The sequence below is a fragment of the Bos mutus genome, chromosome 10, assembly GCF_027580195.1.
Source record: "Bos mutus isolate GX-2022 chromosome 10, NWIPB_WYAK_1.1, whole genome shotgun sequence".
Classification (NCBI taxonomy): Eukaryota; Metazoa; Chordata; class Mammalia; order Artiodactyla; family Bovidae; genus Bos; species Bos mutus.
This window is the reverse complement of record NC_091626.1, coordinates 84,000,408-84,017,453: the sequence shown is the minus strand read 5'-3', so window position 1 is coordinate 84,017,453 and position 17,046 is coordinate 84,000,408. Positions and strand designations below refer to the sequence as shown.

The 17,046-nt window shown below is 50.8% G+C and overlaps 1 protein-coding gene across 1 annotated transcript; it reads left to right on the top strand.

The window, feature by feature from the left end:
- Positions 1-4,187: 4,187 nt before the first annotated feature.
- PSMC1 (proteasome 26S subunit, ATPase 1) lies at positions 4,188-16,837 on the top strand. The gene is made up of 11 exons (XM_070378365.1): positions 4,188-4,270; positions 8,190-8,243; positions 9,282-9,378; positions 10,385-10,509; positions 10,833-11,018; positions 11,181-11,309; positions 12,398-12,494; positions 14,366-14,555; positions 14,999-15,150; positions 15,478-15,632; positions 16,514-16,837. The coding sequence occupies exons 1-11, from the start codon at positions 4,268-4,270 to the stop codon at positions 16,646-16,648; spliced, it is 1,323 nt and encodes a 440-aa protein (XP_070234466.1). The 5' UTR covers positions 4,188-4,267; the 3' UTR covers positions 16,649-16,837.
- Positions 16,838-17,046: the final 209 nt, after the last annotated feature.

Sequence of the window (17,046 nt, the reverse complement as noted above, 5' to 3'; positions counted from 1 at the left end):
CTCTTGCGTCTCCTGCACTGGCAGGCAAGTTCTTTACCGCTAGTGCTGCCTGGGAAGGCCCACTTCCCAACAGTTGCTGCTTTCAGTCAGATAAGGCAGCTCCACGCTTTCTTACTGTCTCTGCTGACTCTCTCACGTTTTCAGCTTCTAAATACTCTTTGTAGCAGCTCCGCAGTTCTGGCTAGCTCCCCGCAGCATCTAAGCTGAGACCTGAAAGCTAAGTAGGAGGAAGTCGGGCAGAGATGTCCCCAAGCAGAGGTCGTGGGTCCCCCAGGGGCTGGCTGAGACACTAAGCAACCGTCTGGAAAGTGTAGAATGTGAACTTGACGCTGCATCCCAGTTCTAAAACCCTCTGTATTTTCCTCTGAAAACAGATGAAAATAAGGTTGAGAGCCAGCATGTCTAGGTTGGACCTGACTGCACATGAGTGATGTGGTCTCGAGCACCTCATTTAATGTCTCTGAGCCCCAGTTCTCATCTGCACGTTGAGGGGTAATAGGATACACTCAAAGCATTCTGTGGGGTCATCTGAGCCCCTAAGAAGGTGGCCAGTGGGCACTGGTAAGAGCAAGTGGAATCCAAACTCTTTAGATTTATCTCATGTATCTGGGGATCAAGTGCCCGAAGCGGGCACAAGTGAGGAGTGGGTGAGCAAGGAGTGTTGGAGAGGGAGCAGGGGCAGCTTGTGAGCTTCGGAGGAGCAGCACCTCCAAAGGCAAAGTAAATATTAATAATAATCTATTTAATCATAATTAAAATTACAAGGAAAATCTATTAATAATCCGACCGCTGGGAACTATTTGGTTGCATGGCACCCCCTGCTGGTGAGTTCCTAAACTGCAGGTGCCGGTCACCTCTCAGGCCTCCTTGTCACCCAGCTTCAGGAAACACACCCACGGGCATAGCAGGTTATCAAACTTCCACTCATTTTACCTACACCATTTATTTAAAAAAACAGTTTCACATAAATACAGACAGTGCTTACTCCAGGCCAGGAGGTACTGTTTTAGTACCAAGTAGTTCTGTGAGTGAAAAAGTTGGTTTAAAACTCATCATTCAGAAAACTAAGATCATGGCATCTGGTCCCATCACGTCATGGCAAATAGATGGGGAAACAGTGGAAACAGTGAGAGACTTTATTTTGGGGGCTCCAAAATCACTGCAGATGGTGACTGCAGCCATGAAATTAAAAGATGCTTGCTCCTTGGAAAAAAAGCTATGACCAACCTAGACAGCATATTGAAAAGCATATAAATTATTTTGCCAACAAAGGTCCATCTAGTCAAGGCTATCGTTTTTCCAGTGGTCATGTATGGATGTGAGAGTTGGACCATAAAGAAAGCTTGGCGCCAAAGAAATGATACCTTTGAACTGTGGAGTTGGAGAAGACTCTTGAGAGTCCCTTGGACTGCAAGGAGATCCAACCAGTCCATTCTGAAGGAGATCAGCCCTGGGATTTCTTTGGAAGGACTGATGCTAAAGCTGAAACTCCAATACTTTGGCCACCTGATGCGAAGAGCTGACTCATTGGGAAAGACCCTGATGCTGGGAAAGATTGAAGGTGGGAAAAGAAGGGGATGACAGAGGAAGAGATGGTTGGATGGCATCACTGATGAGATGGACATGAGTTTGAGCCAGCTCCGGGAGATGGTGAGGGACAGAGCGAAGCCTGGCGTGCTGCCGTCCATGGGGTCACAAAAAGGTGGACGAAACTAAGCAACTCAACACAACAAGAAGAACGTTCTGTGTTGGACTATAGTTGATTAACAGTGCTGCGATGGTTTCAGGTGGGCAGCAGAGTGACTCAGCTTCACATGTGCTCTTTGTTTAATTGGGGTACAGCTGCCTCTCAGTGCTGTGCCACTTTCTGCTGTAGAGTGAAGTGAGTCAGCCACATGCATACATGTATCCCTCCCCCGTAAGCCTCTCTCTCATTCCCACTATCCTCTAGGTCTGGGGAGAAGCTTCCTTCCTAGCTATAATACATGGACTCTATCGAGTCTGTGTTCTAGGTCCTGGGATCTTTCCTTGCCCCTGTGAAGCTAGTTTCTGATCTTGGCTTAGGAAGCAGAAGCTCATTTTTCTCTGCTTTGCACCAACAGATTATAAATTTTGTGAGCAACATGTGACCATCTGATGTAGAACAGAATGAGGAAACCAGGAGAAACTTGTATATTAAAAATACTACTACTACTAATTGTAGCTGATGCTTAAAATTCCAGGCACTTCCGTCCTGAAACAAGGACTCTGTGAAGGAGTAATGGTTTTAAAAACTTTTATTGGAGTATAGCTGGTTTACAATGTTAATTTCAGGTGTACCTCATGGTGATTCAGCTGTGTGTGTACACATATAACAACATGTACATACACACACATTCATTCTTCTTTTAGATTCTTTCCCCATATATACAATAGGTCCTTATTGTTTATCTATTTTATATATATAGATAGATAGATACACACATTAACGATAGTGTGTGTATGTTAATCCCAAGCTCCTAATTTATTGAATGCAAAGATTTGAGTTTCACAAAAGCAAAACTGAGTCACAAAGGGACTTAAATAGCTCACCAAGACCACACAGCACCTTGGGGAGAAGGCCAGGAAGGAGATTGGAAGTGGCAGCCCACACTCTTAACCCCTGAGCTGACTGCCTCTTCAACTATTCTTTTTTAAATAAAAGATGTAGTGTATTGCGGAGAGAAATTCTCAACTGTTGATTTCTTCCTATACGTTGCTGGCTGTCAGCTGAGTGAATACGGGGGTCTGTGATGGGGAGAAAAGAGAGGACCAGGTTTGCTCTGTGTTAAGAAGTACCTCTTAGTGAATATCCTCCAGAATAATTACGTTGAGACTACTAGCCCATGTTCTTCAAACGTGATGCCATCTCAGGAACACAACACTTCTCCAGATTACACACAGATTGCCTAGACATTCTGTACAACTCTGGAATTGTTTTCAGCAGTCATGAAGGGAGAGCTGTCTTGCCCCTAACCTATCGCATCATTTCATGCATGAAGTAGATGCCAGATTTGTTAGTGGAGCCGGACAGTTATCAACACTTTCCGTTACAGCATTTTAGTGGTGATGAATGGAAAGAGTCGTTTCCTGTTGTGTGTTAGATAAATATTTTTAGTGTTTCAAAATTGGGCAGGGGGTTGCGGGACAGATCAGACAAATCCATCTCTCCAGTTCAGTGTTTTGAACACCTACTATGGAAGTCTCTGGAGACTAAAAGGGTGCTTGCCATCTTTATTTTCTTTTTTAAAGGCTGTTTTGAATGTTACAACACTGCTTCTGTTTTATGTTCTCGATATTTTTGGCAGGGTGGCATGTGGGATCTGATGCTGAAGCTGAAACTCCAATACTTTGGCCACCTGATACGAAGAGCTGACTCATTGGAAAAGACCCTGATGCTGGGAAAGACTGAAGATGGGAGGAGAAGTGGACGACAGAGGATGAGATGGTTGGATGGCATCACCGATGAGATGGACATGAGATTGAGTGAACTCTGGGAGTTGGTGATGGACAGGGAGGCCTGGTGTGCTGCAGTCCATGGGGTCGCAGAGTCGGACACGACTGAGCGACTGAACTGAACTGAATGTGGGATCTTATCTCGCATTGGAAGGGAGTCTTAGCCCCTGGACAGCCGGGGAAGCCGCAGCTTTGTTTCTTTCTGATGTCCTGATGGATGTAATACATGAGGATACAAACGCGGTGCAAGATGAGGACTTTTAAGACAACATTCGGCATTTTGACCAGATTTCACAAGTCATCAGGAAAAAAACAAACCACCAGATTTAGATGCTTCATGAGACAACTTCTCAGATGAGCAGATTAATTCCAGAGACCAAATTAGACGTGAAATGCTGGTGCAAAAGTATATGTCAACCTGGCGGTTCCAAAGACTACTCCGGTTCCTGGAGAAGTTAAGGCAAGGTCTCATTTTGATTTTGGCCTATTTAAAATTGTTTATATCTTCACAATTGCCTTTGACAGTAGAGGTCATTGTCTTAACTTGTTGACAATAACCTAATAACTGCGATTTAAACATTTTTTTCAAGTGAAAGCTCAACAAGACCCACGTCTCGCTTGCGAGTTAGAGCATCACCGCCCGTCCGCTCGCACAGGCCCAGAGTGCGCAGCCCGAGCCTCGCGAGATTTGGCCCCTGTCGGCTTCCGTGGCGCCCCCGGCAACTTCCGCCCTGACGCACTGCCCTGGCGGCGCACTTCCGGCGGCGGCGGCGGCTGGAGCGGCCGGAGCAAGATGGTGAGTGACTAAGGGCTTCGGCTGGCCGTGGCGATGGGTGCAGGCGGCCCACGGCAAGAGAAGCCGGCCGCCGCCGGAGGCCCCGGGTCTGCCCGCCCCGGTCTCCGGGGAGGCCCGAAGGCGCCTGGGGAGCGCGTTGAGGACCACGGCGGGCCGGCCGGCCTTTCCCCGGGGCCGGGGCTCGGCGCCGGGCGGGCCCCTGGGGCGGCGGGGCGGCGGAGGTGGGCTGGCTTTGTCCCTTTCCAGCCGGGCGCTGCCCCTCGGCGCGGGGCGTTTCGGCCGAAGCCTCCTCGAGTCACCGGGCCAAGCGCCTCGGGGCCGCGCGGCAGAGGGGACGGTGGGAGCGGGTCGTAGGGGCCGCGCGGCGCGGGGGCGGTGCACAGGCGCCTCGGTGCCTCGCTTAGCTCGCGTTGGTTTCTTTGCTCCCGGGTTGATGCCGCTCTTTGAGGGGTTGGTGGGGGGAGAGGGGGCGGGATCCAGGCTCTGCTCCAGGCGCTGCACATACAGAGGACGGGCAGGACTGAGCCAGTCTTTGTCTCTTGAAGCTTGCATTCTCTAGAAGGCAGGTTAAACAGAGAGAGAGAAAGGAGTATGTGATGCTATGTCGGGGCGGGATGGGGACGGGCGAGTGGCCTTTGCTTGTGGCAGTTCTGTAAGGGCGGGAGAGGTGGCCGTTTTACACAGGGTGTCAGCGAGCCTCAGTGAGGAGGGGAAGCCTGAGTCCAGTGAGAGGGGAGCCTGTGCAGGTACCCGAGGAAGACTGGTCCTAGTAGGACTGGAAGGGCAAAGGGCCTGAGCGTGTGTATGTTTGGTCTGTATGGTGAGCAGCAGCAGGTCCCGCCGCAGACTCAAGCAGGTCCTGGAAGGACTTTTTGGTAGCAGTATTCTAGTCCTGACAAGCACATGGCAAGTACTTTCCCAACATTTGCTCGTTATTCTTCTCAGCAGTCCCTGGAGGTCGTTATTATTATCCTCAGGGCCTGGGGGTGTGCTGTGATCTACTAGTGACCCATACAGTAGAGAAGCACAGATACAGGTGTCCAGTGGCCAGGACTGCGCTGTCTCTCCGACCAGCTTTGTGACAGCTGTCAAGTCACGTAACCTCTCTGAGCCTCGGTTCCTTGTCTGTAAACTAGGGTAACGATGGTGCCAACTTCGTAGGCTCTGTTTGTTCAGCACGCCGCTTACCGTTTAGTGTAACGCACGCAGTCACTTGAGGCTGAGAAGCATCGTGTAAATGCCCCAGACGTGGAGACGTTTGGGACTGCCTCGGGGAAGTGTCCTCCTGTGCGGCCAGACGTGGAGGGTCATGGGACGGGTAGACAAACCTGGGAAAGGTTAATTGAAGCCAGTTTGGCAAGCGCCAGGCGTTGAAGGTTTTTGAGGCGATTCAGAGGGTCAGCTCTTTGTTGTAGAAGGTAATATCCGAATGGGTGAGGGAAGAGACTAGACCTGGAAACCTCAGTTGGGAGACAAGCGGTCCAATAAGATAAGGCGGCCTGGACAGAGCCAGAGATGGGGGAACAGGAGAGGGGAGACCTGAACCAGGATGGATTTTAAACAGAGATGGGGAGGGGCGGAGACCTGAACCAGAAAGGATTTCGGAGCCCAGACTTTTTAACCAGCCCGAGGAGGTCCTGACCCTAACATTTCTTATTCAGCAATAACATTGTGTTGGTGAGTAGGTACTGTGAGTCATGCAGAAGTGGTTTTACCTCCGTTACTCGCTTCCAGCAACATAGAGGAGCTAATGTCATCCCTACTTTCCAGTTAGGACACCAAGGCTCGGAGAGCTGACTCTACTTCCCTGAGGTCACAGAGACTGTTAGGAATGAAGGCGGCATCCAGACCTGGATGCGTTTATTTCCACAGCCCGTGTTCTTAGGGCACTGCAGTCCCTCATCTAGGAAGTAGTAATGGTGAAACCTGCCTGAAGAACTGTCTGGTGTAAATGTGATAGTGAAGGAAAACACCCTGTACAGACTTAGGCACCTAATAAACACACCGCAGACACTGGCTGCCCCGTCAACAGCACGTGTCCCGAGGGTGTGAAGTGAAGTCTCGTGGCTCAGTCGTGTCCAGCTCTTTGCGACCCCGTGGACTGTAGCCCGCCAGGCTCCTCTGTCCATGGGATTCTCCAGGCAAGAATACTGGAGTGGGTTACCATTTCCTTCTCCAGGGGATCTTCCCAACCCAGGGATCGAACCCGGGTCTCCCGCATTGGAGGCAGACGCCTTAACCTCTAAGCCAAATTGTTAAAGGCCTGTAACTTGGACGGCTTATTGCAGTAAAACTAATTGTGTTTCCCCAAATTTCTCAGAGCCCTTAATTACCTTCTTCAGAAGAAAGTGCAAAGTTTTTAGAATCTTGCAAATGGGGAAATAGATTCGACCTTAATTCCTTTAGGGGGTTGTTTTATCTTGATACTGAAGCTGGTGATTGAACTTACAGGTGCCTATGTGGAAGTGATTTGAGGGGGCTTAGAGGGCCCTCTTGGAGAAGGCAACGGCACCCACTCCAGTCCTCTCGCCTGGAAAATCCCATGGACAGAGGAGCCCGGTAGGCTGCAGTCCATGGGGTCGCTAAGAGTCGGACACGACTGAGCGACTTCACTTTCACTTTTCACTTTCATGCATTGGAGAAGGAAAAGGCAACCCACTCCAGTGTTCTTGCCTGGAGAATCCCAGGGACGGGGGAGCCTGGTGGGCTGCCGTCTATGGGGTCGCACAGAGTCGGACACGACTGAAGTGACTTAGCAGCAGAGGGCCCTCTAATCAAGTAAATTCACTATTGCTTATTTAAAATGCTGTTGTTTCTGAGACCTTGCTCTGTGTAAGACATTGTCCTGTAACTGAAGGGTCTGTTTTAAAATCAGAAATCCTCCTGAACTTACTAATACACTAAGTTCTTGATAGCTTATGGTGATTCAGCTTTTTAAATTGGGAAGAAGGACCTACCTGAGTGCCCCAGACTTTAGGGATGGGTGCTATTTAAGCTGCCATGGAAAGGAGAGTCTCCTGGATCTTGGTGTGTCCTTCGTAAGGAGTCAGTGATTGACACATGATTGTTGAACAGGTTAAATGACAAGCTCTCATCATGGCCCAGTTGCATACTCTTGGTGGCCTCAGCTGGGTAGTTTTATATTAGAAAATATCCAGGTCTATACCTTCCCCTCAGGAAGGGATGGTTAGGGTCTTGGTCTCATGACACATTGTGCGTGCACGCTGAGTCACTTGACTCGTGTCCAGCTCTTTGCAACCCCGTGGACTGTAGGCTGCCAGAGTCCTCTGTCCATTGGATTTCCCAGGCATTCTCCATGGAGTGGGTTGCTATGCCCTCCTCCAGGGGATCTTCCCAACCCAGGGATCGAACCTGTCTCCTGCATTGGCAGGCAGGCTCTTTACTATCAGCTCCATCTGTGAAGCCCTTATAACATATTACATCCCTTTTCTTAATGGAGTTGTCCTCGATTCAAGATGCAGTCTGTGGCAAAGTGCAGCACTGATTTACTAACAGCTTTTCAGGAAAAAATTTTTGCCACGTTAAATTTACACATTGACTGCAAGGTGTACCTTGAGTTCAGAAATGTTAAAATGAGGGGGAGTGTTGGTGTCTTAGAGTCACAGGAGAATGAGGGTTTTTTGAAATGATGGTGTTCTAAATTTATGTTGTTGTTGCTTAGTCACTAAGTCATGTCTGACTCTCTGAGATCCTGTGGACTGTAGCCCACTAGCATCTTCTGTCCTTGGGATTTCCCAGTCGTGAATACTGTAGTGGGTTGTTATTTCCTTCTCCAGGGGATCTTCCTGACTTAGGAGTCAAACATGCATCTCCTGCATTACAGGTGGATTATTTACCACTGAGCCACCAGGGAAACTCCCCTGAATTTTTTTAATGCTCTGCTTAAATTTTTTTTCAGGGTCAAAGTCAGAGTGGTGGCCACGGTCCTGGAGGCGGCAAGAAGGACGATAAGGTAAATAAGTGTGAAGCCAGGTGTCTGCGATGTGAGTGCATTGTGGGAACGTCAGCTCTCAGCTGAGAAGGCCTTGGGAATTCAAATAGCCTTTTCACGTTTTACAAAAGAGTATTGACCAGCAAGTAGGTATTAATGAATTAATAATTTTTAGAGATGTAAAAGTAGTCACATTCCAGAAGTGTTAAACCGTCTGTGATTTTAGTGTTTAACGTCCTTAGGTGTGAAAAGTTGTGTCAAATTATTTAACTCCAGCTTCTGGCATGTAACTTTGAATTCTGACCTCTGTTCCTTATTGAATGACCTATTCAGTTCAGTCGCTCAGTCGTGTCTGACTCTTTGTGACCCCATGGACTGCAGCACACCAGGCCTCCCTGTCCATCACTAACTCCCAGAGCTTGTTCAGACTCATGTCCATCAAGTCAGTGATGCCATCCAACCACCTCATCCTCTGTCGTCCCCTTCTCCTCCTGCTCTCAATCTTTCCCAGCATCAGGGTCTTTTCCAATGAGTCAGTTCTTCGCATCAGGTGGCCAAAGTACCGGAGTTTCAGCCTCAGCATCAGTCCTTCCAGTGAATATTCAGGACTGATCTCCTTCAGGATGGACTGGTTGGATCTCCTTGCAGTCCAAGGGACTCTCAAGAGTCTTCTCCAACACCACAGTTCAAAAGCATCAATTCTTCGGCACTCAGCTTTCTTTATAGTTCAGCTCTCACATCCATGCATGACTACTAGAAAAACCATAGCTTTGACTAGACGGAGAGTAGTCAGCAGGGAGTAATATCTCTGCTGAATAGTCTATTAGTGTGTATTATATATTAAAAAAAAAGATAATTATGTTCACACATAAAAATTGAAAGAATGAAAAACAAATTTTCTTGTTTATTTTTTTTTTAAGGACAGTTTTTAATAACATCCTAAAGGACAGGGAAAATTATACCACCTGGAAATAGATGACGGTCCTGCAGAAGTACGTTTGGGTTTTAATATGATCTCTCTGATTTTTTTTTTTTTCTACGCCGTTCTGAAAACCCAAGGACAAGAAAAAGAAATATGAACCTCCTGTACCAACTCGAGTTGGGAAAAAGAAGAAGAAGACAAAGGGACCAGATGCTGCCAGCAAACTGCCCCTGGGTAATGATGCGGTTCCAGTTCCCGGGGGCCCCGTCTCTGTGTTCAGCTTAGAGGGCTGAGTGTGGACAGACAGGAAGTAGCATGTGGTTGAAGCTCCAGGCCTGTGACTGTGTGTGGCATTCTCTAAGTTGGAATAAAAGCTATGTTTGAGTTTTAACAGTATACAGAGGATACAACTGTATCTCACTTCAGGAAAGTCCATTAATTTCTTTTAAATAAGCAGCTTCTCTAGGGTATTAGAGTACAGGGTTAGGGTAGAAAACTCAGGTTGAGCTTGGTTACCTTAGAGGTACACTTATTTCATGAAAAAATGGAATGCCACTGTATTGGAACTCACAGCATGAGTTTATGCCCGAACATAAAATTTTTCAAGTCTTCCTGCTAAATAAGGAGTAAGACGCAGAACAGGCGGCAGACTCGGCCCACCTCTCTGGCCTCAGCCTCTCACCCTCTGCGTGTGGTTCACTCTCTGCCTCGCGCATTGGAGCTCTGCTTCCCTCCGCTTAACACGTCCTTCTGCAGTGCTTCCACGGCCGCCTGCGCCTCATCCCTGCAGACTTCAGCTCAGATACCTCCACCACCCTCATCTACCACCTGGACGAGCCTCTTCCGGCTGAAGTGCAGTAAACTGATTTTTAAAGCAGTGCTCAGTTAATAGTTGAGTCAGGCAGCTTAAAATGTGCCATTGACCTGTTATAGTGAATCAGTATGGTATTGATAAAAAAAAAAAAGGTCATCAGACCAGCAGAAGAGCATATAAAGTTCAAAACTAGAGTCAAGTTACGGATAATTAGTATGTGGTAAAGGTGGCATTTCTGTCTGTTCATCGCTCTCCCCTCTGCCTTTAGGCACGTGCTTACTTAAGGTCACTAAACTGCATTTCTCAGAGTCTATCCAACTAAAAATAAGCTTGTTTTAAGTGTTAACTTCCCCCCCTCCAAGGGTGAACTGAATTAATTGCAGACTTCAGGCTCCAAGCATAACAAGACTGTTTTTTCAATTACAGTGACACCTCACACTCAGTGCCGGTTAAAACTGCTGAAGCTAGAGAGAATTAAAGACTATCTTCTCATGGAGGAGGAGTTCATTAGAAACCAGGAGCAGATGAAGCCGTTAGAAGAAAAGCAAGAGGTAAATTGGCAAATTACTGTAACTTGTTTCTTCACAAATTCTGTGTAGAACCGAGAACTAAATAGCTGAGCCTTTCAGGCTTTAACGGATTATTATTTAGCCGCCTTTTAAAAGCACCAACTGTGTTTAAATCAAGTGACTGTAACTTGTTTCTTTCACAAATTCTGTGTAGAACCGAGAACTAAACAGCTGAGCCTTTCAGGCTTTAACGGATTATTATTTAGCCGCCTTTTAAAAGCACCAACTGTGTTTAAATCAAGTGAACTGTCCGCGCCGTCTGCTTTTTAGTCTGAGCCGCTCTTTCTTGGCCTGCTCTCACGTAGGAGGAGAGGTCAAAGGTGGATGACCTCCGGGGGACGCCGATGTCAGTAGGGACCCTGGAGGAGATCATCGATGACAACCACGCCATCGTGTCCACGTCTGTGGGCTCGGAGCACTACGTCAGCATCCTCTCGTTCGTAGACAAGGACCTGCTGGAGCCCGGCTGCTCCGTGCTGCTCAACCACAAGGTCAGGCGTTGCGCGGGGCGCTTCCCCTCAGGCTGCCCCCGTCCCGTGGAGCCGGCGCCAGAGCACGGCCGAGGGCAGGGCGGGTTCCATGGCTGCCACCCCAGTGCGGACAGAGGCGGTGTGCCTCGGGATCCGGCTGTGAAAGTCCCTGCTTCCTCTCAGGTGCACGCGGTGATCGGGGTGCTGATGGACGACACGGACCCCTTGGTCACAGTGATGAAGGTGGAAAAGGCGCCCCAAGAGACCTACGCCGACATCGGGGGGCTGGACAACCAGATCCAGGAAATCAAGGTGCGTCTGGGAGCCCGCCCTGGGCGAGCCTCGCTGCTCACTGCCGCCTCGTGAGGGCGCTGCAGCTGCTCCTTGTGTTTTCTCCTCTAGCTTTGTTCTGGGCTGCCTTGGGTCTCTGCTGCTGTGTCAGGCAGGGCGCTTTCTCTCGTTGTGGCAAACACGGCTACTCCGTGGCGGTGCGTGGGCCTCACTGTGGTGGCTCCTTCTGGTGAGGGCCCCGGAGCAGGCGGGCTTCAGTAGCTGTGACACGTGGGCTTGGTTGCCTCTCAGCACGTGGAATCTTACTGGAGCAGGGATCCAACTTGTGCCCCTGTGTTGGCAGGCAGATTCTTAACCACTGGGCCACCAGGGAAGTCCTGTTTTTTCTTTATTGATCAGACCAGTAACTGACCCAGAGCTGGCCAATGGCGGTATTTTGTGTTGCTAATACTGAGTTAAGTAACAGAAGTAAGAATAAATTGTATGATAGTTCTTATAGCGGCTGCAGCTTAACACACTTCATATGTAACATTTAGTAATTATCTGTGTGAATGTGTTTCCAGTTGGTTGACTGCAGCTGTGGCTACACAGAAAGCCCCAGGTGATGTCTGGGGCAGGGCGGTGGCGCACAGTTCTGGGCTAGACCGCAGTCCCGGCCCTGGATGGGGCACACGGGGTGGCCCGCTGCGGGCTTTTCGGCCTTCAGAGCTGTCTCAGCGCCCCAGGGGCTCCGGCAGTGGGGAGGGAGCCATCTGGCTTGAGGTGGGACAGCAGCAGGAAGCCTTGCTCGCTGCAGTCTCACTGGAAGTGTGGATCCACGCTTTATAGTCCTTCCCTCGGCAAGGGCGAGTGTCCCTGTTACATGTCACTCAGGGCTGACTCTCGGGAAATCGGGTGTGTGAGGGAGACAGGAGGGCGCCGGGAGCCCCGTGGAACCCAGGTCCTCTGCACTGTGGCCTGGCTGCCGCTGGGGTCAGCGTCTCTGACAACAACAGTGGAAATGTTAGCTTGTTTTTGTTGCAATTGAGACACACCCTTGACGCCAGTGAATGGACAGGACACGTTTCAGCAGGAAAGCCTGTCATCTCTACCCCGTGTTTGTTTTGTAGGAGTCCGTGGAGCTTCCTCTCACTCATCCTGAATACTACGAAGAGATGGGGATCAAGCCCCCCAAGGGGGTCATTCTGTATGGTCCGCCCGGCACAGGTGTGTGTGCTCTGCGTTGGTCGCTTTCCAGGCAGTGAGCTCGTTCCTTGAGCAGCAGCATTAGCTGGTTATAACCACTTGGCCGTTGAGTGAGAGGGCCTCAAGTCCTCAGTTTAAAGATGTGCTCTGAGGGACATATTGGACGCTGTGAATAAGCAGCCCCGCTGGAAGCACGCTTGTCACGTGGAAGGGCGTCGTGCTGTTGCACAGGTGTGCTGAGAACTGAGCTGTCGGCTCGTGACTGCGGGCCTCACAGGGTTAATATGTTGATGATCGTAGGAGTCACAATAGAAAGGAGAGCCCAGGAGACACCCCCCAAAAGTGCCTGCTCAGTGTGAGCGCACGTCCAGACCCCCAGCACTCCTGTGGTGTGCTCGGACGTGCGAGATGCCCGTGTTGCAAAATGGTGCTTTTCAGTATCAAGAGTAACGTAAGTCCACTGAAAATAGTTTGTGAGAAAAAATGGAAACAGGGTGCTCCACCTGGGCCGTACCTTGGCATCCCCGTGGGAGCTTTAGAAGGCGCCGATGCCTGCTCCCTTCCCTGAGGACCCCGACCACGTGCGGAACGTGGCAGGCCTCGGCAGAGGTGCGGGCCCACGGGGACCGCGCTCCTGTGCCGCTGAGACCAGGGCGCTCCCCCGGGCTGTTGGCGACGGAGTATCACGTCGGGTGAGTGCGTGGGTAAAGGTAAAAACGCACGAACGTACTTGGTTCATCAGGCACTGGGCTGACCTCCATGGGTTGTGTAGTTCAGGGCTTAGTAAATTCACTGCTCTGTGAATTCCAGAGGAAGGGAGGTTGTTTGATGGAGTGAACTGAGCCGTGTTCGCAGGAGGATCTGTATCTAGGACCGCCCATGGGGAGGGACAGGGAGACGCTGTGCTGAGGCGGGGAGCTGCTGCAGCCTCTTAGCCCAGGAAAGCAGGTTTCAGGAGAGGCCAGCGACACTTGGGGGTCCCCCTGCTCGCTGAACATCCCGGCAGCCGCGCTTGGCTGCGTCTGGACCAGAAGGTCTCGTCCACTTAGGAGGTCCTTCTGGTCTGTCCGCTGCCCTTAACGGACGCCCTCGGGGAGTAGTCCAGCCCTTTCATAAGCATCTGAAGCTTCTGCCCGACTGAGGAGCTCACTGCCTCGCCTGGTCGCAGAGCTTAGATCTCTGTCCCCCTCACCACTGGCCCAGAATCCCGTGTGTCCCTGGCCAGCTCCCTCCCCCACACGGGCCCGAGGGTGGCCCTCTCCCAGCTGTCACCATCCCAGGGCCGAGGTCTCGCGCTCTGACGTTCTCAGGGTGGGTACCCTTGCTGACTCTGGTTCTCGACTTGAGAGAGAAGTGTCAGGGCTGCCCTGAGAGCAGTGAGGAGCGTCCCACGAGGGCACAGCACAGACAGGGAAGTCTCTTGAGCTGCTAGTGGCGGTCATTCGTGGGCTTCGTCAGGAGCTGGTCCTGGCTCGGTGCCCAGAGCCTGGGGACCCCTGCAGGTGGCCCCGGGGTGCAGCAGGCCTGCTCAGGAGCGTGCTCTGTCCTCCAGTCAAGCCTGGTGCTCCCCGGCCTTTTTTCAGCACTGATAGTCTCGTAGGAGTTGAGTTTGGTTCTCTAACCCTCGTTGAATGGGGTCAGGTGAATATTATATGCAACTTTGAGTAACTTGCAATAAGAGTACTTTCTGACATTATCATGATGAATTTAGGAAAACAGTTAAAAATAATCAAAATATGTATTTCAGTTTTTTTTAATTTCCTTGTCTGCTTTGAGAACATGCTTTTCATAGAGGGATCCACCCATTCTTCATGTCTTTTAAGGTGGTAATGAGAGTTCTAAAGTTAAAACAGCACTTAAGGTTTTTTTCTTTCTTTTTCAATCTAAAATAGGGAAAACCTTATTAGCCAAAGCAGTGGCGAACCAGACCTCGGCCACCTTCCTGCGAGTGGTCGGCTCTGAACTCATTCAGAAGTACCTGGGCGACGGCCCCAAGCTCGTTCGGGAACTGTTTCGAGTCGCTGAAGAACACGCACCATCCATCGTCTTTATTGATGAAATCGATGCTATTGGGACGAAAAGGTAGACTTTGCCTTCCCTCTTTCGGGTCACTAAGGGGTGGACACGGTGCCGCTCTGCTCTGAGAACGAGGACCGTGGGCAGGCCCCGGAGGGGCTGCGTGCTGGCTTGCCGCGGTCCCGGTGCCGCTCCCCATGTACCGGGCACGACTCCCGGTCAGTGGATTCGGTCCGTCCGCAGCCGTGCCGTGAGCACCAGCTCAGAGCCCGGCCCCCTCTGGACCCTGGAGACAGCGGTAAAGATGGGTCTCTGCCCTCGAGGAGCTCACATGTGGAGACTGAATAAAAAGGATACAATTTCAGGCATGAAAATGGCCACAAAGAAGATATTGTGGGTGCAGCTTGGGCTCTGGGCAGGTGGGACACACGGGTGGAGACAGCCGTGTCCCGAGTGCCTCCACCAGCCAGGCCACGGGGTCCTCACGTCCCCCTGGCTTCCTCTCCCAGGTACGACTCCAACTCAGGCGGGGAGAGGGAGATTCAGCGAACGATGCTGGAGCTGCTGAACCAGCTGGACGGCTTTGACTCAAGGGGAGACGTGAAAGTCATCATGGCCACAAACCGGATAGAGACGCTGGACCCGGCCCTCATCAGACCAGGTCACGCCGCGCCGGCCCCACCGCGGGGAGAGGACGCGCTCGGCGGATTTGTGTTTCTAAAGGGCACTTTGGGGAGGGTGGTTACCGGGTGACGGGTGTGAAGGCAGATCCCGCCGTGAAGCTTGAGTAACTTACCAAACTGTGTCCCCGTAGAGAACATTAAGTGCGATTGTGATGTACTCTGTGTAGCCTGACCTTTTTTAGCCTCAAGACGCTTTTTAAGATTTGGCACGGGACGCTGTGTGACTGAGATCACTCATGTGAGACGGAGGCCTCTCAGCCAGGGCCGGGCGCCAGGCCGTGACTGGAAACCTTGTGTGCCCACAGGCCGCATCGACAGGAAGATCGAGTTCCCCCTGCCCGACGAAAAGACCAAGAAGCGCATCTTCCAGATCCACACGAGCAGGATGACGCTGGCCGACGACGTGACCCTGGACGACTTGATCATGGCTAAAGACGACCTCTCTGGTGCCGACATCAAGGTGAGGAGCTGGGCTGGGTTTTACTTGTTTCATCCCATGTTCCCAGACGCCGAGGGGGCCGGGCGCGGCAGCCCTGACTGGGCCCAGCCTGCTCCCTGCACGGGCACCGATACTGGTCCCGCTGCCTGCGCTGGCCTGCGTCTCATTGGCATCTGTGGAGCTAGGCTGGTCTCACCGGGGGAGGAAGGTAAAATTATTTAAAGTCTTAACTTTTTATTTAGAAAGATTTTTCAAGCCTTCAGAAAAGTTGCAACGTGGTGAACCCCGTACACTCCTCCCCTCACTTCCCAGGTGTCAGCTTCTACTCGTCTTTCACGGGCAGAAACACTCTGCTCCACATCACTCCAAGGAGAGGTGCTAGAGGCCATAGCCAGAGAGACTGCAGAGCCAGGACCGTGTTTCTCTCACATCACTTTGCTTGGGTTCTTGTTTTACTTTTGGCAAGTGATTATTGAAAAAGTGAATATATTCGAATATATACTGTCTGAAACTTGTAAATATTTAACCAGAATACGTGTTCTCTTAAGACTGTAGGTAAATGAAATGGATGTCACTGTATGTGGCCACTAAGTTTCTGGATATCATTTTATCTCTTTCTTAGGAGGATTATTCCCTTTAACCAAAGCGGAGCTTTGAGGATTTACTGACCTGCCAGGCTATACAGCTAGTTAGAACCTAAGACAGGCCTCTTCCTTAGTGAAATACTCCCAGGTTAAGCCACCTCAGGTCCTCTGAGAAAATAATTAGAATGTTTAAAACATTCAAGTTTGATAAAAATTTGTGTTTGGCCTGGATGCCAACACCAGATTTCAAAATAGTGCTGTCTGAATTGTTAGAATAAAAAGTATTTTCCACTCTGAATGCACTGTTCTTTCCTACAGGCAATCTGTACAGAAGCTGGTCTGATGGCCTTGAGAGAGCGCAGAATGAAAGTAACAAATGAAGACTTCAAAAAGTCGAAGGAAAATGTTCTTTATAAAAAGCAGGAGGGCACCCCAGAGGGGCTGTATCTCTAGTAGACAGAGCTGCCTTCCAGGAGAGGCTGGGAGGGCCCTGGCTGCTGGAGGGGTGAGGTGGGAGGCTGCCTGCCTGGGTGCCCGTGTGCTCACTGGCCACGGTTGGCAGAGCGTTTCGTGTCCCTCCCGAGCGCAGCGTGTAGGGGCCTGGCAGGCTGCCTGCGTCCCAATAAAGCGTGCTTTCTCTAACACGGAGTCCTGTCCACACGCTGGGTGCTCGGCTGGAGGAGTGGATGGGCCCAGGTGTGGGGAAGCCTCTGGGGACCAGGGCACTGCAGACTGGGTCCCTGCTGCCCCCAAGGCACTGCGCCGAGCCGGCAGCTTTAAAATAGCAGCTGCTGGCTCGTGAGCACACGGCCAACCACCTCTGCTGTGGAGCCAACAAAGGCTGCGACTCC